The 25,875-nt window shown below is 42.2% G+C and overlaps 2 protein-coding genes and 1 non-coding gene across 7 annotated transcripts in view; 1 reads left to right on the top strand and 2 right to left on the bottom strand.

The window, feature by feature from the left end:
- arfgef1 (ADP-ribosylation factor guanine nucleotide-exchange factor 1 (brefeldin A-inhibited)) overlaps nucleotides 1–12,772 on the top strand; it is a 50,534-nt gene extending 37,762 nt beyond the window's left edge. For both annotated transcript variants that reach the window (XM_051411399.1, XM_051411401.1), the window contains 23 exons: nucleotides 31–115; nucleotides 256–421; nucleotides 979–1,130; nucleotides 1,225–1,353; nucleotides 1,450–1,608; nucleotides 2,085–2,229; nucleotides 2,322–2,412; nucleotides 2,766–2,806; nucleotides 2,931–3,100; nucleotides 3,683–3,834; nucleotides 5,025–5,197; nucleotides 5,403–5,563; nucleotides 6,029–6,159; nucleotides 6,339–6,468; nucleotides 6,620–6,755; nucleotides 7,187–7,325; nucleotides 7,665–7,737; nucleotides 7,949–8,108; nucleotides 8,197–8,336; nucleotides 8,487–8,658; nucleotides 8,802–8,940; nucleotides 10,949–11,066; nucleotides 11,397–12,772. In XM_051411399.1, coding sequence (XP_051267359.1) covers nucleotides 31–115; nucleotides 256–421; nucleotides 979–1,130; nucleotides 1,225–1,353; nucleotides 1,450–1,608; nucleotides 2,085–2,229; nucleotides 2,322–2,412; nucleotides 2,766–2,806; nucleotides 2,931–3,100; nucleotides 3,683–3,834; nucleotides 5,025–5,197; nucleotides 5,403–5,563; nucleotides 6,029–6,159; nucleotides 6,339–6,468; nucleotides 6,620–6,755; nucleotides 7,187–7,325; nucleotides 7,665–7,737; nucleotides 7,949–8,108; nucleotides 8,197–8,336; nucleotides 8,487–8,658; nucleotides 8,802–8,940; nucleotides 10,949–11,066; nucleotides 11,397–11,618 — 3,184 coding nt within the window. In that variant the 3' untranslated portion in view covers nucleotides 11,619–12,772. The remainder of the gene's footprint in view (nucleotides 1–30; nucleotides 116–255; nucleotides 422–978; nucleotides 1,131–1,224; nucleotides 1,354–1,449; nucleotides 1,609–2,084; nucleotides 2,230–2,321; nucleotides 2,413–2,765; nucleotides 2,807–2,930; nucleotides 3,101–3,682; nucleotides 3,835–5,024; nucleotides 5,198–5,402; nucleotides 5,564–6,028; nucleotides 6,160–6,338; nucleotides 6,469–6,619; nucleotides 6,756–7,186; nucleotides 7,326–7,664; nucleotides 7,738–7,948; nucleotides 8,109–8,196; nucleotides 8,337–8,486; nucleotides 8,659–8,801; nucleotides 8,941–10,948; nucleotides 11,067–11,396) is intronic.
- An 88-nt stretch (nucleotides 12,773–12,860) lies between these two features.
- Nucleotides 12,861–25,633, bottom strand: LOC127369741 (centrosome and spindle pole-associated protein 1). 4 transcript variants are annotated; one of them, XM_051411403.1, is made up of 30 exons: nucleotides 25,240–25,633; nucleotides 25,059–25,142; nucleotides 24,886–24,967; nucleotides 24,694–24,791; nucleotides 24,493–24,573; nucleotides 23,605–23,706; nucleotides 23,087–23,448; nucleotides 22,907–22,984; nucleotides 22,214–22,305; nucleotides 22,005–22,101; nucleotides 21,844–21,901; nucleotides 21,282–21,604; nucleotides 21,071–21,195; nucleotides 20,071–20,158; nucleotides 19,730–19,841; nucleotides 19,183–19,330; nucleotides 18,917–19,063; nucleotides 18,680–18,750; nucleotides 18,138–18,284; nucleotides 17,872–18,021; nucleotides 17,666–17,779; nucleotides 17,522–17,582; nucleotides 17,255–17,381; nucleotides 16,309–16,448; nucleotides 15,076–15,213; nucleotides 14,940–14,974; nucleotides 14,756–14,819; nucleotides 14,079–14,188; nucleotides 13,753–13,885; nucleotides 12,861–13,373 (listed from the first exon to the last, which is right to left on the bottom strand). In XM_051411403.1, the coding sequence occupies exons 3-30, from the start codon at nucleotides 24,932–24,934 to the stop codon at nucleotides 13,180–13,182; spliced, it is 3,444 nt and encodes a 1,147-aa protein (XP_051267363.1). In that variant the 5' UTR covers nucleotides 24,935–24,967; nucleotides 25,059–25,142; nucleotides 25,240–25,633; the 3' UTR covers nucleotides 12,861–13,179. The 4 variants fall into 4 exon arrangements, with proteins under 4 accessions (XP_051267363.1, XP_051267364.1, XP_051267362.1 ...); XM_051411404.1 differs by having other exon boundaries at nucleotides 17,681–17,779; nucleotides 25,059–25,633; XM_051411402.1 differs by having other exon boundaries at nucleotides 25,059–25,633.
- Nucleotides 24,115–24,187, bottom strand: trnar-ccg (transfer RNA arginine (anticodon CCG)). The gene has a single exon. It is a non-coding gene; the product is annotated as a tRNA-Arg (tRNA).
- Nucleotides 25,634–25,875: the final 242 nt, after the last annotated feature.

Below are 25,875 nucleotides of genomic sequence, written 5' to 3' on the forward strand. Positions count from 1 at the left end.
CCTGCTCTCCTCTTCCCTTGAATTTTACAGGCAAACCCTCTTTGCCAGCGCTGACACCGCATACGTCCTTGCCTACTCAATCATTATGTTAACAACAGACCTTCACAGTCCACAGGTAAGCACTCCACCTCAGTGAGGCTGCAGCCTTTGGGAGTCTGCTTTAACAGCTGCCATTCCCTCAGATATCAGCGCAACATAAATCACAGGGATTGCATAAGCAGCTTTTGAACCGTATCCTTGTTGTCGTCTGCAAAGGTGAAGAACAAAATGACAAAAGAGCAATACATCAAGATGAACCGTGGCATCAACGACAGCAAAGATCTACCTGAGGAATATCTCTCAGCCATCTACGACGAGATTGCAGGGAAAAAGATCGCCATGAAGGAGACGAAAGAACTCACCATGAAATCCAACAAGCATAGTGAGTCTCATTGCTATTGGATGTCTCAAAGGTGTAATAAATACTAGGACAAAGATTCCAGTTATTATCCCGAGCCGTTTACCTGTTATCTGTGTGGCTGTGATAATTTTGAATGAGACTTAGAGCCTGCAGAGATGCGTCACATATGAAGAGATTAGATTTTGCTGATTCGTGAATAAAGTCGGTGCTTGTGAGTCATCTTCAGATAAGAAGCATAAGGAGTAAAGAAATTACAATAACCCATTCAATGGAAGAGTTATATGCACTGCTGGAACTTTTTTTGAAGTATAATAAAAATATATAAGACACTGTGCATTCGCTCGTTCACATTTGACATCATTTGTTCTGTGAAAAATACTCAAAATGAGCCGCTTAAAATTTTATTAGGCATGAAGAGGCCTGTTGTCACATTCTGTCTCTAGATAGTTCAGCTTTTGACACTTTGCAGAGCTTGTTAGATGAAAAGCTGAAGTGTTTTCCTGTGCTGAGTTTGTTTGCTGTAAAAAGCTCTGTGTTTGTGTGTGACTGTGTGCATTTGTGCATGTGTTTTCGCTCAGGTGTGGCTAGTGAGAAGCAGAGGCGTCTGCTATACAACGTAGAGATGGAGCAGATGGCAAAGACGGCCAAAGCTCTGATGGAGGCTGTCAGCCACGTCCAGGCCCCCTTCACCAGCGCCACACACCTGGAGCACGTCAGGCCCATGTTCAAGGTAACACAAGCGGACATAGATACACACACTCTATGAGGCAGATACACAGTTTCACACACAAATTGTAAAACCTCATCCCTCTGTTGTCCCTCAGCTGGCATGGACACCCTTCCTGGCGGCTTTCAGCGTAGGTCTTCAGGACTGCGATGACACTGAGGTGGCCTCACTGTGTCTGGAGGGGATACGTTGTGCCATCAGGATAGCATGCATCTTCTCCATACAGGTACTGCAGTCTGAACGGTGGGGATTAGTGTCTTACTGTGTCTCTTACGTCGCAGTATTTTTGAAACACTGCCTTGCCTTCTTTGTCTTCTAACAGCTGGAGAGGGATGCGTATGTGCAGGCCCTGGCGAGGTTCACCCTGCTGACAGCCAGCTCTGGCATTGCAGAAATGAAACAGAAGAACATTGACACCATCAAGACCCTCATCACTGTGGCCCACACTGATGGCAACTACCTGGGCAACTCCTGGCACGAGGTTTGCTGTTCTCATCTCACTTCACTACCTGTTTTTCACTGGCTGTATTCCCTCACAAAACTTTAAGCCCACGATAGGCATCAACCCAAGGATATATATATTTTATATTTTATATAAGAGTCATTACCAGGCACAACATGAAACAAACTAATACAGCCTCTTGCGGGTTCTTGCTTTAAAAAATATGTATTAAAAACGACATTTTATCAAAATGTCATTTTTTATTAAATACTGTTTATTATTTTTAACATTTGTTGCTCTTTAAGCAAGTAGTGCAGCTTTTAAACTACAGCTACATAAAACAGGTGTTGAACCAACCCAAAGTACTGGTTGGTGTATGACTTTAAATGATTTTCTGGTAGGGCATTTTCCCTAGCCCTTCCATTCTGTCCCAATTTTTACTACCGGTATGTCCATTTCTATTACTTTCTGTATGTGTTTGTTTCTCTAAATATGCTCCTGTCTTTTTTTCTCAGATCATGAAGTGCATCAGTCAGCTGGAGCTGGCTCAGCTGATCGGTACAGGGGTGAAGACACGCTACATCTCAGGGACGGTGCGGGGAAAAGAGGGCTTCATTACAAGTACGAAGGAGCAGAGCAACGACGAGTACCTGGGTCTAGGTCAGCACCAGCTTATACATACATACATACATACAGCTCATAAATTATATTTGTTTTTTATATTTTGTATTCCTCTGTTCTTTGCTCTGCAGTCGGAGGAACAGTGGACCGCAAGCAGATCGCCAGCATTCAGGAGTCCATTGGAGAGACCAGCTCTCAGAGTGTGGTGGTGGCTGTGGACAGGTACTGTAATCACCCTGAACAGAAAAATTAGGAAAAAGGCTGAGATGCTCTGATTGAACTCTCACTTCTGTTTTTTCATACAATTCCATCAGTGCACCACACTGTTTCATATTGAACAAATTATTAAGTTGATCATAATTTATTGCACAAACAAAGGCGGTAGAGAAGGACAACAGGTTCAGTATGTCTACTAAAATTGAAAAAAGCATTAACATAGAAACCACTTCTTATTAGAGGAAAAATCTGATTTAAAAACACATTAAAAGCTTGTGGCTGAAATGTAAATTTATGTTCTATGTCTAAAATCTTGCCAGTCTTTTAAATAATAATTGTCACATATTTTTCTGCTTTAGGATATTCACCGGTTCTACTAGACTGGATGGTAACGCAATAGGTGAGTTTAGCTACATACTGAATTGTCTTATTGCTTCAAGGACAGGTACATTTAAGTTATTTTTGATCATCATGAGTCATTTTTCACTTCTTTGCTCAGTGCCAACATCTTCTCGGTTTTTCAGTTGATTTTGTGCGCTGGCTATGTGCTGTGTCCATGGATGAGCTGGCCTCACCCACACACCCCCGTATGTTCAGCCTGCAAAAAATAGTCGAGATCTCCTACTACAACATGGGCCGCATCAGGCTGCAGTGGTCCAGGATCTGGGAGGTTATCGGAGACTACTTCAACAAGGTGGGTGAGGATTGGCAACTCCAGGAATGGAAATCATGAAACAGGAGCAGGTTTATGAGCCAAGGATACAGTATAGTTATGCTGTAGGGAGGAAGAAACTAAAAATAGTGTTGGATATATTTTTGGTTTATCCAAAAGATTTTGATAAATGTTGTGGATAAACTTCCTCTGTTAGGAAGGGACTGAATGAGCTGAAAAGGACTGTTTACTTTCTCTCCCACCTTCTGTTCTACAGAAGGCTGATTTCAGTTGCCAGAAAAGCTTTCTGGTAGTTTGGTATTCAAGGACACCTCTTTCACTGAGGCTCTACTTCTCACTGAGTAGCTGCAAACTGAGTTTTGGAATGTCTTTAATCAAACCCATAAACTAGTCATTTATTATGCTGGAGAGTGGAAGGAGAACTGTTTTCTCTGTGCACCTATAAGCTTGTTTTTTTCAGTTGCAGGTCAGGAACAGCTTGTAGGAACAGTTTGTTCTTGGAAAGCTGCACTTCCCATGTTGGATTTTAGAAAAAGGTTAAAAATATGAAATGTAAAACGAAAATAGTGAGATGTTTATTAAATTTGATTTATCTCTGTGCAGGTCGGCTGTAATTCAAATGAAGATGTGGCGATTTTCGCAGTGGACTCTCTCAGGCAACTGTCCATGAAATTTTTGGAGAAGGGGGAGCTGGCCAACTTCAGATTCCAGAAAGACTTTCTGAGGCCTTTTGAGCACATCATGAAAAAGAACAGGTAAAGAAACGGGTATTACATTTATCTGTGGGGGATTTTACTACTCCAATGTAGATCTGTAGAGCCGGCTGGTGCAAAGACAAGGCCTGCACTGTGGCTTTGAGTAGTTACTATTTCTGGGCTGTTTCTCACATGGCTGCAGACTTGCACTCCCCTCCTCCCCTCAACCTCTGTAGCAGCTCTCTGCCATCGTCTGCTATTCATTCGCTTTCTTTCTGTCTTTCTGTCTCTGTATTCCTTATAGCGGTGACTAAGCATGTTGTTTGGCAAGCGGACATTTCAACTGACCCATTTCAGTCTGTTTGCATTACCCTTCCAGTGAATTCATGTAAAAGCCTTTTATTCCTCACTTGGTCCGAATCAGTCTTGAATGGATTGTGAACAGCTCTCGGTTATAAATGAGCTTGATTTTATCGTCGTAACCGTCGGTGTGCAGCACGTCAAAAGGCGTGCCGCTTTGTTGCAGCACCCTTCTCATTCATGTGAAAGAGGAGTAGCAGTGAATGTATAAATCCACCCACAGATTGTAAAGGTTGAGAGCCTCAGCAGAGAGGAGATGGCAGGCAGCCATGTAAACCCTGCAGCGCAATGTGTCCATTAGACTCACTCATGCTGCCCTCCTGTCTGTTAGAGAGAGAGTGTGTGTGTGTGTGTGTGTGTGTGTGTGTGTGTGTGTGTGTGTGTGTGTGTGTGTGTGTGTGTGTGTGTGTGTGTGTGTGTGTGTGTGTGTGTGTGTGTGTGTGTGTGTGTGTGTGTGTGTGTGTGCGTGTGTGTGTGTGCGCGTGTGTGTGTGTGCGCGTGCGTGCGATGGTAAGTGGAGGCAGAGTTTTTCTCCCATTCATAACTACTGAGCAATTAATGCTCTTCGCTATGGCAACAGTTGCTGTCAAAACATGTCGTGCCATGACTAGCTAGTGCTGGAATAATGTTTCTGCCTGAGAATGGGATTGAGGGTGTTATTAAGAGCTTTTAAAGATAATTGACACCAATGAAGAGGTGAATTTCCTCCTTTTTAATTGATTGACTCTTCGCTTCTTACTTTATTTTCCCTCTCATCCTTTTATTTCTTTGCCTCTTTCTTATGCTCTTTCTATGTCATCTGCTGCTCTGCCTTTGACTCCTTGTCGCCCCGTCTGTCTACTCCTGTATCTCAACCCTTTTCCTCTTCTTGCCCCCTTCTTCCCGTCCAGGTCTCCCACCATCAGAGACATGGTGGTGCGCTGTATAGCCCAGATGGTTAACTCCCAGGCAGCGAACATCCGCTCAGGCTGGAAGAACATCTTCTCTGTCTTCCACCTGGCTGCTTCTGACCAGGATGAAAGCATTGTAGAGCTGGCCTTCCAGACCACCGGCCATATCGTCAGTAAGTCCAACACACACACACACCTAAGGATGGTGTAATAACATAAATGACAAACTGATTAATTTTGTTAATCGGTCACATTCATCTTGTGGTCATCAGATTCTGATCTTGTTCTTTCTCTCTATATTTCCTTTTCATCTATTGTTATCTCCCTGCACCCACCCCTCTCCTATCCTGCCTTAATCTTCCTCCGTCCATCTCCCAGCGAATGTATTTGAAAAGCACTTTGCGGCCACCATCGACTCCTTCCAGGATGCCGTTAAGTGTCTGTCAGAGTTTGCCTGTAATGCCTCCTTCCCAGACACCAGCATGGAAGCCATCCGCCTCATCCGACACTGCGCCAAATATGTCTCAGAGAGGCCACAGGTCAGTATCAGGCACTGATAAAACAGTTCTTACTGTAAACGTTCCATAACTGTGCATTACATTAAATACACCATAAATATCGTTGGTTTGTCAAAGCAAGAAAACATGAGATAAAGCTACGGTTATGATAGGATTAAGAATAATGTAATGTACTGTATATATGAATAGATTTACCTCTCAGTAACATCTAAAGATTGGCAGATTATGAAAGCAGAATATTAAAATCTGTATGGTACAGGATGAAATAATTTGCAGTCGTGCCTTAGTATATCTACCTCATGTCTAATGACATCATCCAGTGTTTATCAAAAGGTGCCTTTACTGGTACAGCTTTGGCATGTTACTATAATATTTTTTCTTGTATAGTGCGTATCACGGCAACACATAGTATGTACGGAAATGTGTTAATTCTCCCCTGAGGCATAAATGGTACAGTGGTGAACATGGCTCTTATTTCTCTGGCAGGCCTTCAAAGACTACACCAGTGATGACATGAATGTAGCGCCTGAGGACCGTGTGTGGGTGCGGGGGTGGTTCCCCATTCTCTTCGAACTCTCCTGCATCATCAACCGGTGTAAGCTGGATGTCAGGACCAGGTACGCTTGGGTTCACCTTCAGCCTGATAAGTCAGGGCATCATTAAAGGCATACAATTGGATATATGAACAGATGATAAAGACAAGTACAGGTTCTGTACAGCCCTGCTACAAATCTAAAATGTCAGCCATAGTACCATGGAAGGGATAAATATGAATGTGTGTGTGTGTATTTCCCAGGGGGCTGACAGTGATGTTTGAAGTGATGAAGACCTACGGGCACACCTTTGAGAAACACTGGTGGCAAGACCTGTTCAGAATTGTCTTCAGGATCTTTGACAACATGAAGCTGCCTGAGCAACAAACTGAGGTACGAAACAACAGCCTCAACAGCTTGTTGTAAATGAATGTGTTAAATATCAAAACACAACCTCTAAGCTGCAGTATCGTGTTGTAGTTTTTGTTCTCATGTTGATAGAAAAAAATATATATATCTCACCGAGGTTGTGTTGCCCCCTCAGAAAGCAGAGTGGATGACCACCACCTGCAACCACGCACTTTACGCCATCAGCGATGTCTTCACCCAATACTTTGAGTCTCTCAATGACGTCCTGCTTGATGACATTCTGGCTCAGCTCTACTGGTGTGTGCAACAAGGTGAGCACCCAGTAGAACCTGTCTATCTCCTTTCTTATTTATCTTTACGACGAGTATCTTTCTGGGATCTCTGAGTTGAATGTGTGTGCAGACTTAGGGTCCAAACAGGCATGAGGACAGTTACTGGCATTAGCCTTGACTTGAGCTTGGCTGCAGTGACAGAACTTAAAGATTGCCTCTGAGCTTTTGTGCGCCGCATCAATACTGGACTCATCACTTTATAAAAAGATGAAGGTTAAGCAAATAATCAATGAACACTTTAAGTATTTTGGGGTTGTTTATTGGAAAATAAAGATAAAAAGGCACAGATCTCAGTAGGCTTTATATATATCGATACAGCTTACCTTTTTTTAATTTACCCTTCCCTCGTCTCTCTGTCCTCCTCCTCCTCCTCCTCCTCCTCCTCCTCTTCTTCATCTGTGCGTCTGTAGATAATGAGCAGCTTGCCCGTTCAGGCACCAACTGTCTAGAGAATGTGGTCATCCTGAATGGAGAGAAATTCTCCCTGGAGACCTGGGACAAGACGTGTAACTGCATGCTGGACATCTTCAAGACCACCATCCCACATGCGTAAGCTGCTGCGCTCAATACAAAAGCACATTTTCATCAAAGTCAGAAAACAAACCATGAAACAGGCTTAGTTTAGTCACTATAAATTAAAGTGATAAATGGAAAATACAATTTAAATCTTACTAGATTTGCAAGGAATTTCTTGTGTAATTGGATTTCTTTGAAATAAAAACAAAACAGACATTTAAAAAGAAATGGAAATATCAATCAACAGATACTTTTAACCAAATTAAGACTTTGTTTAGCTTGATGGATTTTCTAGCTCAGGTTATTGTCTAGCCTGGAAGTTCTCGTTCTGTCCAAGAATAAATGAGATTTAGTGAGTAAACTATTTTTCAGGCTGTTAACATGGAGACCAGCAGGAGCAGAGGGAGAACACCTGACAACACAGAGCCTGTCAGACAAACAGCTGGTGAGGAAATACAGTATTTTTCAGTTTTGACTGTGAATGAGTCACTGTTTGTTTTGGTACTTTTCGGAGAATTTATTGCTAGGAAACAAACTATTAATCTTTTTTTCACACAGTTGTCATTTCTCACAGTTATATACACATACTGACTTCTTATAATGTTAAATACTGTGTATACATATGCTTGCCATAACTATGCACACTTTGCTCTTAGGACTCCATTTCCCAGAAGTCAGTGGATATTCAGTCCCGCTCTGATGACCAGCACTCCATCAGCAGCGCTGATAGGATTGCCACGGAGAACCGTCGGCAGAGTCAGTATAGCTCAGCCTCAGGCATGTGCGAGGACGGCTCCAGGAACAGGACCCCAGCAAGTAAGCCTGTCGCTTTACTCAGAGGCCGACGGCAAGTGTTTTTGTGTGTGCATGTGTTCTGATGTAAGTTTACCTGTATGTTCCACAGAGGTCCAGGAGCAGCGCCTATTTTCTGCTTTGCTGATAAAGTGTGTCGTGCAGCTGGAGCTGATCCAGACTATTGACAACATCGTGTTTTTTCCCGCCACCAGTAAGAAGGAAGATGCTGAGAACCTTGCTGCTGCTCAGGTACAAATGTTGCTCTGAAATAGTAACAGAACCAGTTGTCAGTGGTTTTGTTTAGAAGTCTTAGACCCTACCTCTCCTTGAAGTCTTTTTCTGTATTTCTGCGCTATGTGATTAAACTCAGTAATAATCTCTCGTGTTGTCTTTTTAAAGAGGGATGCTGTGTATGCAACAGACGTCCCAGTGGAGACCCAGGACCAGGGGATGTATCGCTATCTGACCTCAGAACAGCTCTTTAAGCTTCTGGACTGCCTGCTGGAGTCTCACTGCTTTGCCAAGGCTTTCAACTCAAACAACGAGCAGAGGACCTTACTGTGGAAAGCAGGTAGAGCAAGAAAGTTCGACTGTGATTAGCACTCTACCTCAGGCTGTGGTGCTCTTGGGGCTCTTTGGGGGATAATGTATCATAATAGAAAATAATTTAAATGGCTGTGACTGTAACTGTGTGCATCTTTATGTGTGTTTAAGGTTTCAAAGGAAAGTCGAAGCCCAACCTGTTGAAGCAGGAGACCAGCAGCCTGGCGTGTGGCCTGCGCATCCTGTTTCGCATGTACACGGACGAGAGCCGCCGGGACGCCTGGGAGGAGGTCCAGAGACGGCTGCTCAAGTAAGGAACAAACATGTGACGCATTCATATCCCACAGCAACTGAGGATCCTAGTGGAATCTGAGAATGACACCTACTCGGTCACCTCCATTGATATCAAAAGCGATTTTACCAACAGCCTGACACTCATCAGTGCAGTTAACCTTTAAGTGCCCCTGTGAGGGAACTCAAAAAGTCTGCCCCCAGAAAATGACTAAAGTGCACAGAGATGTGTTTGTCAGTGACAACCACATTAGAAGCCGTAGCAGTGCAGAAACCCTCGACCGGTTAAACTACTGATCTTTATAATGGTTCCTGTTGTGCTCCTTATTGTCATTGCACTAATGATGCTGTCTTCAGAGTGCAATTCTCCTGCTAAACATATGTTAAGAGACAGTTGGAACAGTTGGAATTTATGTGTGCATATGCCTAAAAATATAACTCTGTTTGACCGAATTCAGGAACTAATGGGATGTTTTGTTTTTGGTAGCTTGCAATGAAAACATGATGAATGCATTCAGAAGAGAACAAAAACTCTGCTTGAATAAAGTGGTTTAGTAATTTAATTAGGTGTGTGCATGAGATAGATGGATATGGGGATTTTTGGTCTGATTATGTTTAGGATTTCAAAAGTTCATTCTACATTTTCTTGTTATTTTACTCAACTTTTACATATCCTGAAGAAAATTTGAATAAATTAATGATTTTAATAATCCTCAAGGTCTGGAGGGCAGTTTCTGCTTATTGGAAATGCTTCAGATCTGTAAAGCTCCTTTTGCCATCATTCCTGCAGAATCAATTGGCACCGTATCAGGGATGTTTTTGCCAATACATCTGTGAAATATTAATATCGACTGATAGTCATCATTTCACTCTACCCCTGGTCTGTGCATGCGTGTGAGTATATGCATATGTCGTCTGAGCTGAGGAATATTTCATTGGTCAAACTGGGGCTAAGCCCAAGTCGTCTCTCGCACATTAACCGTCGCCAGCTCTAATGTGAGAATAAAGAAATCACACTTCTCCGGGCAGATACGTCAATAGCCACCCAAAGACACCGGCCCCAGAGAGGAGGGGAGGTCGTTTTGATGTCACTATCTGCACTCAGTTACTCGTGGCAAAGGCCCAGCGTTTGCACAGCTCTGCATTTCTCCGAAACGGATGCAGTCAATTGTATAGATCTAAAGGAATCAACTGATGTTTCATTGTTCAGTCAGCACTGCTGTCATAGCTGCATCTTTATCCAGGGCTTCACAAACAGCCGTCAGCCCCTTTCTATCCCGGCCTCACCCTCGATGATGATATCAAGATAAAGCAGAATCATAGCCTGTCTCTCCTACTTGCATTCATTATTAGAGAGAAGATGAGAAAGAGGAGAGGAGAGGAGGAGGTGTGCGAGTAGCTCAGAAATCCTGATTCACGGCGACACTGTTGTGTGTCATCATGCCTGTATTTTTCGTTCCTTCCTTCTCAAACATACAGCCTCTTGTCACCCACAAGCAACACAGGCACACATTTATTCTTAATATCACACACATGCACACACCCACATACCGGAGGCCATGTACAGCACACAGACAAAGTTTGATTAGTGCGGCGTGCAAAGCAGATTTAGGAGGCGATTAAGTCACAGAGATTGGAGTGCAAGGGAGCTCTGAGTGTGAAGGGAAGGGAGGGAAGAAGGGGGAAGAGAGAAGGGGGATGAATGGCTAACAGATGGCGTTGATGTGAGAAGAGGGCCGCAGGGTCTGAGTAGAAAGGTCGGAGGTCGCGTCAGTTTTCCTCAGGCTTAAACTGAAGAAAAGTGTCTTGTTTTCATAATAGCCTCAGTCGTTGGCTTTAATTAGCAGTAACTGCAGTGAAAACAATCATCATCCCCATGCCACCAATTTCTGCTGTGATAAGTAAGGTAGAGAATAAGCTCCAACAGGCTGTTTTTATTTGTTCTTTCACAATATGTAGTATATTGTTTACTGTTCAATGTGTAATTATACATTTCTGACATGTTTGTCTCTGTCTGTGCACTCTAGTGTCTGTAGTGAGGCCGTAGCATACTTCTTGGCTCTGAACTCGGAAAGCCACAGAGAGGCCTGGACCAACCTGCTGCTGCTCTTCCTCACCAAGGTGCTAAAGATCAGTGATGAAAGGGTAAGGAGCCGAAACACTCGTGTTGTGTTGTTATGGTGATATTTACAGCTAATTCTGATATCCAAATAATAATATATGAGGTGTTTATTTCCTCTGTCTTCAGAGTGTATTATTATATACTTCTACCGTTGGTAAAAAAAAAAAATAGCCGCTATATTCATTGTCATCCATTTTCAAAGCGTGTTGTTGGTTGTGTTTGCAACTTCTTCCAGTGTACAAATTATTTTTAACTTCTTAAAAGTGTTTCTTTATTCTGTCTAGCATCAAGACATGGGTGTGTATTTCTTTGTCTCATACTCTCTCCCTGTCTCACCCCTCCTCCACCTTCAGTTCAAGGCTCACGCGTCCAGGTACTACCCTCTGCTGTGTGAGATCATGCAGTTCGACCTGATTCCTGAGCTTCGGGCCGTTCTACGAAAGTTCTACCTGCGCATCGGCCTCGTGTTTCACATTGCACAGCTGCCTGAGCCTGAACCGGACCCCAAGCCAGCACACGTTGAGCAGGAGGCCGACACAGAGGTGGGGGAGGAGGCTGGGGAGGAGGCCCAGTGATGGTGCACTACAAACAGCCTGGAACAGAGCTCCACTGAGGCCCTCCACTTCAGATCTGCGGGACTCTGCGCTGCGGCCCTGCGTCACTCTGCGTGGTTTATGACGAACACTTGACTTAAATGGCTGATTATCAATCGGCTATCTGCTACCACCCACCCGCACCCTTAACCCCATCACCACACACACACACACACAGACACGCCTATACACACAAACAGACAGAGTACTTGATATCCTGATGAAAACAGTAATTTCTTGTACAAGGTGTAGCGATGCATCCACTGGATAAAACTACTGATAAACAACTGACAGTTACTCTGATCTGCTCAGAAGGAATATATTTCAAAAAATGTGTGCTTCTTACTGTATATTTAAAACATAAAGAATGAATGGTTCCAACAACATGCAAAAAGACATATTTAGTAACTATGAAATGTGACATTTGTCACACATTGATAATAATGATCCTTCTGTGTGCACCGCAGATGGCTAACATTAGTATTGCTAGCCTCTTGGATGAAACTAGTTGTACAGATCTGCCGCTATGTAATATAATCTTATAACACTAGATTTCATTTATTTTTGTTTATTTCTTTTTTCCTCCTCTGGATTTGCTGCACTTGATCTCTTTTTTGAATGCACTGGAGATTTTACTTTTGTGATAATTTATTTGAGTGTACCATCTCCTGCAGATACAGAATGATTTGTAATTGAACAAGACCATGGAAAGTGAAGGGTTAAATTATTCCATTTTATATGTTCTTAGGTTTTTATCGGAGATTGATGATAACTGGGCTTCTGAAACTGGAAGATAAGAGAGTAACCTGATGCTAGCTGCTTTTGAGTCACTAGTCTGTTTTTATGTTTGAGTTTAGTTTTCACTCTTGTGTACAAAATCAAAAGTTAATAATATATTTAATGTTTTTTTTCTTTGGTTTGGGGGAAAGTTATATGTATAGAGAAAATGACAAATGTTAGCTGTGCTTTAAGTATGAATGGGATGCATTCCTGCTCATGGATGTAGAAAACAAAATGTATATGAAACAGCAATGTAAAGTTTTCTATGTTGCAAAAAAGATTATGTACAACTTTCTGTACGAATACATCATCTGGCATTCTAATCAGGTTCTAGGTCAATAAAGTTTTTGAACTTGGTTGATTTGAAATGCTGAATCACTGACTTCTAAATGATAGAACTGCTAGCTGTTTATTTTTCTCAATTAATGATGAGCCAGGACAACATTTAAATAATAACATTTTAATTATAAAATAAACTCTGGTATGACTTTAGAAGTAAAATAACTACATTAACACATACACTTGTCTGATACATTTACAGATATGCACATCACAAAACTTTCATGGGTTAAATCTAAGCCATTAATTCTATATGGGTAAAAAGTGCACTTTTTATGGCCAAAGTGAGTCTTGTGTAAGATGGATCTTGTCTAAATTAAAAGACATTAGTATTTTTACATGCAGACTCTGGTCTCTAACAAGCTTTTGTGGAAAATGATTCACTCAGTGCAGTTTCCTATCCTCAGACACCAGGTAATGGAAGCTACGGGACGCGGTGTGTCAGCCAGGGTGGAGCATCCATCCTACTGTTTGGCGACGCCCTACAGCCTGAACGTTTTACAGCGTCCGACGTGCCAGGCCGAAGCCAGGGCTCTGTGGCAACAGTCTCCACGGAAACACGCCTCTCCAGGGCAGAGCGCAGAGACAAGACATCAACATCATCACCAGGCAGCCCCTCTGGAGAGAACAGAGGCTTATCTATCACACTTTCTTTAGGCAATCAGAAATTAAAGGATGCTTAAAACCCAGCATACATTTATTTTTTTTAAGCATAATCATTTATGCAATTTTAGGTCAAAATTATAATTTTTGTAAAGCAATAGTTTACTTCAGAAGAAGTACAGAAGCACGTGGCAGAAATTTGTAAAAAAGCAAGGTAAGACTTGATGAAATACCCTCCTTAAATATAAAGTTACATGCACTTTATATTACCTGTCAGTTTACTAGTGAACAATGTATAAGATGAGACTGTTAATGGCACCACTGCTCAAGTCTCATAAAACTCGGTTGCATGTGGCTTATTTAAATACTTCAGATGTAAATTGTTTTCTCTCACGTGATCTGCTGTGATCACCAGTGTGAGAGTCTCGTCTTGTGATGCGGTGCTCGTTCAAACTAGTCACTGACTGCAAAGACTGAGCATCTGGCTGGATGTCGTGGTCCCTCTGATCCATGCACGCTGCCACCTCCTGCACAAAATAAGAAAAGATTGACCCAAATTATTATCTGTTTAACTGTTGTAAAATCAGTAAACTATTGACACTTTAGTAATAGAGTAGTGAAAGCATCAGAATGGGTGTCGCTCTGGTACTGTAGTGACTCAGATTGACTCGTTTTGCCCCGAAACAAACAACAGAATCCATTTACTGATCAGCACCATACATCATAGTCATGTCTCCTCCTTGGGGCTGTCCTCTCCTGGTGCCCTGCTGAGGGCTGAGGGGGTCTCTGCTGATGAACCCGCTCTTCACATGCATCACCACCGTAAAGATCTGACAAAGCCCAAAAGCCATTCGTCATTACACACACACACACACACACACACGCACACCTCTTCACAGCTGGACAGAGATTATGGACCTAAACGTTTGTTCAGTTCAGATATGTGTAATGAGAAAACAATGAAAATCAGCAAAACTTTTTACTGGAAAAGGGTAGCAGGAAAGTCTTCAAAAGTCTCTCCTAACAATTTCTCTTTTGCCCCCATTCCCAATGGCTGGCACTGTGCTATCACCACCCTGCAGCTGGCAAACGAGCCTTGCACCCAGCACTGGCACCAGCTGCAACACAGAGACGCAAGCTGGCATGCACCACAATTAGCCTGGCACAGAGACAAAGAGCTAAATTAGCCTGGCGCAGAAGCTGTTGTAGTGTGGTATTGTGAGGGTGTATGTAGCTGACCTCCCAAGCCATATCACCTTTATGGAAAATGTCTGGAGCCTTCCAAAAAGAAAGTCCCAAAGCACATTGTGTCCCCACTTTCTTCATCATACTTGAAAGAAGAAGAAAAGAGGAACACGGACAGTCTTTTCAAACAGACTATGTTTAGCCAGGCTTACCAATAAAAGAAGTCTCAGATGGCAATATGGAGTCTCCGTGGATGTACCATCCAGGTTTGTTCCTCTGAGAGAAGAAATAAACACAGCCAGGTAGCAATTAAACACTTGCCGGTAAGAAGAGCAAACTATGCAAGATGTACTTGACTAGTCTGACTATCATATTTAAAATGTGATGCCCACTCACAGAACGATAGTGGTGCAGTTGCTGGTCCAAAAAGTCTGTAGTGAGACACAGCAATGAGTTAACAGTGTGAGGAGAAATTTGTGTGTGTGTGTGTGTGTGAGTGTATGTGTGTATGTATGTGTGTGTGCTCACTGACCGGGCTCTTCCTCTCTCTTCATAAGCCTGATTTTGCGCTGTTGTTCACGAAGAAGTGCCTGCTGTTGGATGTCCAGACTTTGTGCGTCAGTGGGAGGGTCAGGGTACACGTGACGGACCTCCTCACGAGATGCTGTGTCTGACAGAAAAAAAGATAAGGTATTGTCCCACATCTGTCCTACAGTAGCAATCAAGTTGCTTTCTTTAATTGATGCAGAAATAACAGCTGCATTAGCACAGTAATATCGAATAAGAGAGGTAAGGTCAAGAGGCACAGACTAGAGGTAGACATTAAAAGAGAAACCACAATTTACATATTTGTTAGAGTCATTTCAAATTGCTCCCTTCATTATTGTCTCCCTTTTCCTCCACTCTCTGAAACAGCGGCTTGGTGTGACTCAGCAGCTACACAGCCTGTCTACATCTTCTCATTGTATCGTCTCAAGGTTTGACTGTACAGAATGCATCTAATGCAGCTTTAAGATTTAAGGTTGGCATAAATCCATGATTTACATGTGGAAGTTTGTTAAGTGATTTGTGAATTTGTCACAAACAACAAACAAGCATTTCTTTCCTGTTGTTGGTCTTATAAGCTGAATCTCTGAGTATCCTTCAGACCCCTGCATTAACTCGGTCTGGGAACCCATCCAAAGCCATTTCCTCGGTCGCTTGCATTACATTCTCTGTTTATGCTGCCAAACTGCCTGTCACTGATGGACGCCTCCCACGACCTCATGAGATTAAGGTTTCAGAGTGGCTAGAGGGGGACAGAGGACTGATGAGGCTCTGGAAAGTTTAAACCATCTGGCAATGCCCAGCTGGTTTAGGACCGCAGTGATCCTCCTCTCTTGTCCTTACATCAACACCATGACCAAGGCAATTACAGGAGGGTATTTCAATCGCATTCTCCGAGTCGGAAAAATGGGTCGGTTCGGAGCACAGAAGCAGAGTAAGCAGTGTCCAGCTGGTTCCAGTTCAGAGGGATAAATTGATTTGTCATGAAAGGATGATGTTCAGTTCACCACTATTATCTGAGTGATGAAACAATTTTTTACGTCGTCTTACTGTCTCACTGCAGTGTGTGAGTGCACTGCGTGATCTCTTTTTGCAATCAAGGTCGGCTGAAAGGTTCACTGCTCGTGATACTGCAGTCCAGGGTACATTTGAGGCATAGAGTGTTTTTTTCCCTCACAGTGATGTAGGGGTGATCCAGTTAGTAAGTGTCTGTTATTACCTCTGTATTTAAGTTGGTTGAACTCCCTGATATTTTGCATATTAACACGTGCAACATCAGAGGAAGAACCCCTGGTTGACTCCTGGACAGCTTGCTTATGTGCCGATTCAAAGGCATCCACTCTGGGTCGTCCTCTGGGCCTGAGCAAAGAAGAAAAACCCCACTTTAAACAGGGCAGTTACAATTACCTCAAATAACACACAGATGCCTTCCTGAAAATGTCCCAGTAGTTCACTGTCCTAAATGTTTTCCACTTGTGCATGACTTAAGATTCTAAATGAGTTAAATGAGAATTTAACAGTAAGGACATAACACCTGGTTTGTGTGTGTTAAACACTTCCAAATGTTTTTATGAGGCCTAAAGCGTGGGGCTTTCTGTGTAAGCAGCTTATATTGGAACCAAAGAAAAGCAGTGGAACTGGCACCAGTTCAAAGGCATTTCTCTGATGCACAAAATTATTTGAATATAAGCAGAGACTTTACAAGTAGTTTGTAGTACATTCCTGTCCTTTTGGGGCAAGGGGACATAATATGTCACATGTTTTTTAGGGTGGTTAGAGCAGTGAAGACAGATGAAAAGAATTTCCCTTTTGGGGATCATACTTTTACATAACTGCAGTAATGAGTCCCCGAAACAAATCTGAATGGAGATTAGAAGATAGCCAATTTGACCTGGGTCACTTTCATTAGCTCGAAGCACAAGAAAGCCTCCTTAAATACAAAAAGCAAATCAAAATTGCCATTTAACAAGACAGAATTAGTATTGTGTCTTCACCTTAAATGTGTCTGGGGGTGCATTAGGTGAAATTGGACCTGAAGGGGTAGAGCGCATCTAAAGGGTTCTCTAAACTCTTTTAGCCAGGAAGATGATACAATCCTATTAATTCTGGGCACGTTATACCTATGCAAATTACCCCTGCTGTTCAGGGGTGACTCACTGTAATACCTGCTGGGGGGAGTGTAGAGACTCTCCTGTCGATCTGTCTGGCCCAGTTGAACCTCCAGTTCTCTCTGCTCTTTCCTCAGGTACCTACGGAGGGCTGACAGCTCTCTGATCACTTCCTGCTGATTATCTAAGGCACACAGAGAGTGTGAGGGGAGACAGAGTCAAGTATAGGAACAATAAATGTTTATGGGGCAATTTATGATTTACAAACAGCCATACATTTGATTTTGGTAGGTGGGGTACACATAACTCCAGACAAAGTCTTACTTGGTTGCTGGGGTATTTCTGCAGGGACAGGTCGGTAGTGTGGTGCTGACACAGAGCGCTCCTGTTGTGGAAATAGTTGGCATTTTTCCTGTTATTATTCTGGATTTACATCAAAACAACCTTGATGTGAAAGTATTTGCATACATTTACTACACGTACAGTCCTGCAGGAGAGTTGGCTCACAACAGAGGAAGGTCTGGATACCAAAAGACTTGTCTGCTTCCTCTGAAAGGTTGGGATTGGAGGAGATGGCTCTCTCTGCAAATTTACAAGCAGACTCACATTACGTGACAAGGATGTTAAATAAAACTGACAGCTACAGTACCAATGACTTTTCAGGCTTATCGTACCTCATAAGTCAACTGCTCCTTTTTCTTCTCTCTGTCCCTGGCACTCTCAGTCACGTTCTTCTCAATTTCTTGTTCCTGCTTCGCCTTCTTTTCCTCCTCCTGGTGTTGTCTTTTAGGTTCATGGATCCAACTTTGGTTTTCCAGCCTATGCTACAAAGAGTAAAGAATAATGTTTTTCAATTGCAGGCCCAGTGTGAGGAGATACTCTCAACAGTAAGGAAGGAGGAATGATGAAGTGGTCTTCATCAAAGAGATGAACTCCTCACCTCGACCTTCTTTTGCTTTCTTCTTTGCTCCTCCTCATATTCCTGCTGCATGCGAGCCCTTTGGTCCGCCAGCCTCTTCTCTTCTTTTTCCTCCTCTGCCCTGATTCGTTCTCTCTCCTCTTCTTGCTTTCGCTTGTTTTCCTCTATCTGTTGGTAATGAAAAGGTTACGTTACATTTATAGTTCAGAATTGTTGAAAACTTCTGAGGCATCCAACAGAGGTTGATATCTAAACCGGCAGGATCCCCACACTAAGCACCAGAGGGACACTTTTTGTTCACACCCGAGCAGCACACCATGCAGATTGTTCTGTGACTGTACATTTATACTTAATTTACAACTTCTTCAGGAGCTCAGGGACACTAAAATAGTTTTAACCAATAAAAAACTATTCAATAAAATATATTAATAAAATAAAAAGTTTCATTTCTGTATTAAAAAGGAGACACGCACCAAAGCATTTCATGTTTATTTTGATGAATCCCCTCCATTAGCATCCATTCTGCTACCTGCATAGATTGAAGGCTGTGGCCCAGGACCTACCTGTTGTTTCAGGGCTTCTTTGTATCTGTCCTGCTTGTGAAGCTGCTGTGGAGTTGGCTGATCATTAAAACCTGCAAGGACAAATGATATAGAAGGTAATACATCTATAAAGAAGAACAAAGTGTTCGGTGCGCACACAAATACACACGAAACACACAATACACTGAAATACCACTAGATGACAGGACCCAGTTTGCCACAGTTTTGGCACAATCACCCAGAGATATTTTACACTACCTGACAATCGATGGGAAAGGGGGGCGCTGGCTTCAACTCCAGGAGAGTGTCCATTCCTCATCAAAAAGCTTTCTGTCTGCCTACTATTCTTGGACACAGGACTCCTATACGACTCCTCGTTGGTCCTGTGCATTTGATTCAGATCACCTGAAAGAATGGAAACATTTACTGTATAAGTACCTAAAAATGCTGTGTGATTATGATCTACCATAAAAGTATCTTAGATTTAGCAGACCTCATTAAAAAGAGAGTGAAAGGCAACTTACTAATGAGGTTGCCTTTTTGGTCTTTAATTGGAGCGCCTCCCCCACTTTTCCCCCAGGGGTTGTATGCCATCATCTCTGCCTCTATCTTGGCATCATATCGTTCTTTCTCTTCTTTCTCTTTTCTTTTATGCTCCTTTCTTTCTTTGATCTGGACACAAGAAAGGCAGAATGTTTTCTTTTCCCATGGGGAAATGCTGACTTCATCTAGATCTGGTCTCTGTCAAAATATCTGGTGTGTCCCTACAATGAGTCAATGTCTGTGTTTCCTTCGGTATCAGCATGGAGCAAACAGCCTGTTACAGCAATAGTTAGCATGTCAGTGTGACAGTTAGCATGTCAGACAGTGTGCCGCTCCCCCAACCTCCTGACAGAGTTACCCAAACCCCTAAAAACATCCAACTACCAGTTAACAGAACTGGAACATGAGGACAAAAAAACTCCTTGGTATCAAACTGGTATTACTAATTTCTGAAGTTAGGCATTATATATAAAAGCACTGGGTCTGCTTATGGCAAACAGATGATATCTGGTAGATCTGATGTTGGACCTGCTCTCTGAGGGCTTCTTGGTAGGTCAGTGTACTCTCTCTCCTCTGTTTAGCCTTTTCTGCAGGAAGCTCCCCAACATCCAGGGGAGATGATCTGTGCTCATCAATCGCTCTAGAAGGAGACAGAGTGAGAGATGATGAGGAGGCACGGGAGGTACTGACAGACATGCAGTGAGGGCCCTCTCCTGGAAGAAAGAAAAATCTACTATCACTCTGACACACATTGATTTTCAGTGTAAAGAACAGGAGTTGCACATATCTTTAAATGGTTTTAAATTATGTACACTGAATTAACATTATAAATAAATTGCAAAAATCATGGTGGTGGCATGGACACTGACTCAGTGGGGCCTCTTGGTCTGAAAGGAGCTGGTCTTTGATGAGGACTATGGAAATTCACAGACTGCTGCACCCCTTCAGGCGGACCATCTAATAAAGAAAATACAAAAAGACAAGATAATAAATACAAACAGGTTTCATTGGCTATCTGCTGAAACGGTCTGCCAATGTTTTTCCCAACATTAAAAAAAGCCTGTGAGCTCAGACCAGGGCAGAAAATTGGCAGCAAAATTACAATGGAAAGAAAATAAATGTAACCAAACAGACCAGCTGGATAAAGTGAGATCCATCTGGATCTGCTGAACTCATATCCAATAAAATGTATATCCCCTTAGTAATAAAATCAGTTCTGCTGTAAAATGAGATTTATGAATTGCTATGCCAAGTCCTCTTGGCCATCGATATGGTGATAAAGTGGCTCCATAATAAATGGTAATAATTCTCTACAGAGAGGTCTTGGAGTTTATTTAAGCCAATGTGTATTACCCCCAACTAAGGTTGAACTGGCAGATACACAAGTAAGTTAATGACCATGAAGACTAGAGACACAGCAAGGCCTATGGACCATTCGACTGTTTACTATTAATATGCAAACTTTACATTACTGCTGACAATTTTTCAATGTGTAAAGTATTGTTTTTGATTTTTTACGTGTTTTTCCTACCTACAAGCACTTCTAAACAATATGAAAATCAATGAAAAGCAGAGAGTTTAACTCTTTAATCTGAGATGCAGTAAATTATCCATAGCAGTGAACATCATGACTGCTTTTATTTTCAGTATGTTATTGTTGCATTCTTTGTGCAGACTTCATGGCAGTCTGCACATTACTGCACAATGAGTATGTAACATTGACAGTCAGTGTTCATACCACAGTGAAATCAATGAACACCAGTGTCACAATTTGATTGAATGGTTAGCAGTAATGCAAAGTATACACAATTTCTGATAAAAAGCAAAGAGGCAAACACATTTTAAATGAAGATGGTTGTAATACTATACTCTGATTGTAAGGAAGATTGGGATCTAATGGATTCCTGGTTCCATAGTAGTAATAAGCTGCATCATAGGGAGTCTTGTAAGTATTAGTTACAGTGGGAGGAACAGGAGGAGGAACACCAGCAACCCTGAAAAAAAAAATCACAGACACTACAATGAGCTTTCAGCAGGGTTGTTAATTTCATTCATATAACACAATGCAACAGTGCGCTACCTTGGCATGGCCACCTCTCCTAGCATCTTTGAGAAGTCCCTGTGGTAGTCCTCATTAAAATAGTCAAGAGAGGGAGCACCGTGTGCTGCTCTCGTTCCGGAGTCAGGCACCGTGTTCCCTGTCAGCTGACTGAGAGATGTACTGTACTCCATGTGGGACTTTCCTGTGGGGCCTCTCTGTTCTGTGTCCTCAATGGGTTTGTCATCTTTAGACCTTGGATCCTTCCCTACAGCCTCCAGATATGTTCCGGGCTTGTAGGGCACATCTCGTCTCCTGCTGTCATATTGCCGATTTACAGCCCCAAACTGCTTAATTCGGTCAGGCTGGAATATGTGATGCATCATGCAAAAGAGATCCATAAAAGGAAATCAGGCAACAGGTATTCAGTAAACCTCAATATAAGGTGTTGCTCAATATAATCCAAATAATATAATCATCATTTATGATGGTGAGAAATAGTTTGTGACATGTGAGATTTGTTAATTGGCCTGTTGTCTTTAGAGAATCACACCATGCAATCATGTAGTATCCATGTTAGCCTGTTCTTGCCATTCTACTCTACCTCTTTCTCAGGGTCTGTGGCTCCAGTGGCAGCAACCCTCAGCTCAAGTTTCTTCTCCCTGAAAAAAGTCATCAACCATCCTTTGTGTCTTGTTGACTCACAGTGACACGCCAGCTGAAACAACTATAATAGAAATGTCAATTTTGTGAATAAATACTCACCTGATCTTGTTTCTCTGCTGTTCAGCAATTTGTTTCAGCAGCTCTTGCTTGTACTGTTCTTTCCTCAATTGAGAGGCCGTCTGCTCTTCATTTGCTCCTGCATGACAACGGAGAGCCATAAACATACAAGTGCTGTCAACTACGATGCTGAGAAACTGTTTCAAGTGACAAATTCCATCAGTAATCCCACAAGTCAGGATGGTATTTACCAATCATTAGTCCAGTAGCAAACTCTGCTTTATCCTTGCTGGTAGCAGGTCTAGATCTAGCAGCTTTCCTCATGCTGCCTGATACTGGCGGACTATTAAACACAAATATACACATAGGTCCAGACACTCCACAAGCACATCCAATTACTGAAAACATATAAGGGTAACACCACAGCAATCAGTTCCCCTCTGAGCCACACCCAGCTACCATTTTACATCATACACTGCCTCACAGTTTGCCTGCAGAGCTTTCTGATCTCAAAGTCAGGCAGCAAAGCCTCATTCTCCAATCAATCCCGTTCCTCCCGACAGAACTGGGGTGAGTAATTGTTTGCCTGGAGCTGGGCCAAGGCTCAACCTCCATCAGCATGTTAACAGCTTACTGAGAGTGGCTCAACTTAATGGCATAAACAGAAACAATGAATGGCAACAGGATATAAGAGAAGTGCTGGAGAGCAATAACTGAGTATGGCAGCAATTATCTATGCCTGCTGTGTGTTACAGTTACCCTGTGTAGGCTCAATCAATCAGATTACTTTATTGATTAAGAAAATTAATGTGACGTTCCAGGACGATGTTGGTGTGCAGCTATGTATGTGAATACTGTCACTATCTTTAATAATTCTGTTTCTACATGACAAATCTAATTGCTCGACCAGAACTGTACACAGAAATAATAATCATCTTGCTTACTCTGACTTCCAGACCCATTCATTGTTGTTCTGATCACGAACATCAGGGGCCTCCACCTCCTTTATGTCCTGAGGATCTCTGCCATGACAGGTGAAGAGCAATTATATTACCTTCTGTCATTGGCATATGCTGTATGGAGATAAAAAAAAGCTCAAAATCATGCTATATAAAAAACTACACCTGTTAGCTCTGCGTTCTCTTGTTCTCCTCTCCTCTTTGTACTCAGGCTCTTGAGTGTCTCTGTCTTGCCTCCTCCTGTGTCTGAACTCCAGCTCCTCCTCTTTGTCTGTGTTTGGCTCATCCTCAGAGCTATTGGGCTTCTTCAGTCTATGAAGTTGCCAACGCTTTCGTCTCCGATGGCCTGGACCCCAAGTCCCTATCCTTTTTCCACTATCCACTGCCTCAGTCAGAGTGGCAGCATCTCTCTTGGATGCAGGGCGCTCCCTGGGAGGAGGGCGTATGTTTGTATGGGTGTTGAGGATGGGTAGAGGAGAAGGTGGAGAAGAAATGCACACAGCATCTGAAGCTTGAACCTGTCCAGGCTGAAAGTGGAAATGTGAAAAGAGTTCAATATGAAAAGCATTTATTTTAACAGCACATAACAAAATCTATAAACCATTTATTTTGTTTAAGGAGCTCTATATATTTATAAGTGATAAGTGACAATTCAATCATTGTTTATTGATTATTTTCAATACCTTTGAAGTGACAGGAAGTGTGCCCCTCTTTAACCTTCTGTTTTGTGTTTGTTCTTGCAGGAAGAGGTTGTATTCTTTATTTCTCTCCTCTCGTAGTTTTTCCTGCGAGAGAAAAAAATTCAGAGTCATGTCTGTAAAGCAGCCATCTTCTTCAGGTACATATTTCCAATGCTGTGTTTGAATCTGACTCAACACTCACACACATAACAAACAATTCAAATATGGAAGACCAGCAATATACAGTAGCTCACCGTTTGAATGTAAGACACCTTATTAGCTGTCATATATGAAACTCATCTCAGTTTATAGTAACATCTTATTAAACATTTGCTTTTGTCTAAAGAGTGGGTTTCAATCCTTAAATGTATCATAGATACACTGTTGCATACTGTATGAATTTAAGACAGACCTGCATTATTGGAATATCAGATTTGCCTGTAAACTCTATTCAAAGATGCAGAAATTGCAAACTGAACTAGTGGGATTTGAATCATCAAGATTTAATCTACACGACCCAGGTGGGACTTGAACCCACAATCCCCAGCTCCGGAGGCTGATGCCTTATCCATTAGGCCACTGGGCCACTGATTTACCTTCTTACAACCTCTCACATCTTGTTAGTAAGCTCTTGTCATACAAAGCAGTTGCCATGAGACACAAGGTGCTGCACAATCAACAAGTCATATCAACTTAAGCCGAGGCTCTGCAGTACATCAACTCCATTAGTGTTGTTGTGAGCAAGCTATATGATGCCAGGGAAAAAAGTCTCATTTCAGTGACCATGGAGGGTTACCCACTTCCTGTTATATCACACTTGTGGAAACATTTACACACGAGAATGTACACACACAAAAACTGACTCACTAAACTACCCAGACAGACACAAACCTTAACCAATATCTTCTCATCAATAGGCAGGGAGAGACCGTGGGGTTGTGGACGAGGTTCACTAGTTTTCAGATCCTTTTTCTGGAGAAAGAACATGACAATAGAGGACGGGATAGGGAGTCAACAAAATGTGATACAGAGGCAATATAGTGAAACGTGTCTTCATGATTGTTCTCAAAAATAAAATAGAAAAAAACCGACAGTGGAGACATAATGTTTGAAGTCAAGTTGAAGCTCCTCCTTAAGTTTATTCTTCTTCCTTTCATAGTCAGTTCCCAGCAGCGAACTTAAACCCACACCTGGAAATGATCAAATATACATTACATAAAGCGTATGCCATATGAATGTACTCAAAGAATGTAATCTATCCAGTATCAGAGACTTGCACAATACCTCTGACTGGATTAGATGATACTCCTTGTGCTGCTGATGCTGGAGGCATATCCACAGTGTTGCTTATATTACCAGCCCCTGACTGTAGAGTACATTCACACATGATGTGGAAACATTCAGTAGACTGTCCAACTACAGTGTGGTAATCATCAAAGCATTCATATTTCACATACCTCGATTGGCACGAATGAATAGTGTGTCACACTTCAGTGATGATATATCTGTTTCCTCTTCATGCTCCTCGGAAAACGTCCCATCTGCGTCCATTAATTCCCACGTTCACCCAACAAGGAAACTCAGCACAGGCCACAGAAGTTACACATCACATTATTATCCACATTTATTATAATTTACCTTCACAGCCCAAAACCTGACAAATGCTTTTGTCTAGATTGTCAGCAAGGCGCAAAGCATCATTCCGTTGCTATGGGCAACCATGACACAAAAGGTCCTCCAAGGAGAGGCTCACTAACCTAACCTAGCAAACATGAAACTCTCAAACACAGAACATGTATTTGAGACCCGTCAAAACTCACTGTTTAATAATTGTTGTATTAATCGGTAATATTGACTTTTTGATGTCGTTTAAGCGGTTTTAAAGTCATAAACTGCAGCGGAAATGAGTTTTTATTAAGTTATCTAACCTACCAACACACGCTAGCAACGTTACCACCTAGCTTTAAGTTGCCTTTTGAGCTACCGTCGTGAAGAACTCATTAATGAACATTAGCTGCAGTGTTGCTGAGTTAAATACCTTATCCCTCACTAAAAGTACTTCACTGCCAAAGACCTGAAAGGAAAAGGCTTCATGGCTGAGCCTGCTTTTCTACAGAAACACCGCTAGATGTCAGTGCGTCCCCGACGGTTGGTTGGGGACCTCCCAGGACGGAACCATGTGTTCTGTCAGAGGGGTGACCATACTTTAATATGAGTGATAAATACGGTAAATGTCGCTTCAGGTGAAATATTATTGTTATGTATGGTTAATTT

This window comes from Dicentrarchus labrax, unplaced genomic scaffold, assembly GCF_905237075.1.
Source record: "Dicentrarchus labrax unplaced genomic scaffold, dlabrax2021, whole genome shotgun sequence".
Lineage (NCBI taxonomy): Eukaryota > Metazoa > Chordata > Actinopteri > Moronidae > Dicentrarchus > Dicentrarchus labrax.

What these genes read in the sequence shown, in the direction of transcription:
- LOC127369741 (XM_051411403.1), bottom strand. Translation starts at nt 24,934, where the DNA reads ATGCCTCCAGCATCAGCAGCACAAGGAGTATCATCTAATCCAGTCAGA. An exon ending in ATGAGAAGATATTGGTTAAG is followed by an intron (nt 23,707 to 24,492) that starts GTTTGTGTCTGT and finishes TTTCTCTCGCAG; the next exon opens with GAAAAACTACGAGAGGAGAG. An exon ending in ATCTGAGACTTCTTTTATTG is followed by an intron (nt 14,189 to 14,755) that starts GTAAGCCTGGCT and finishes GGGCTTTGTCAG; the next exon opens with ATCTTTACGGTGGTGATGCA.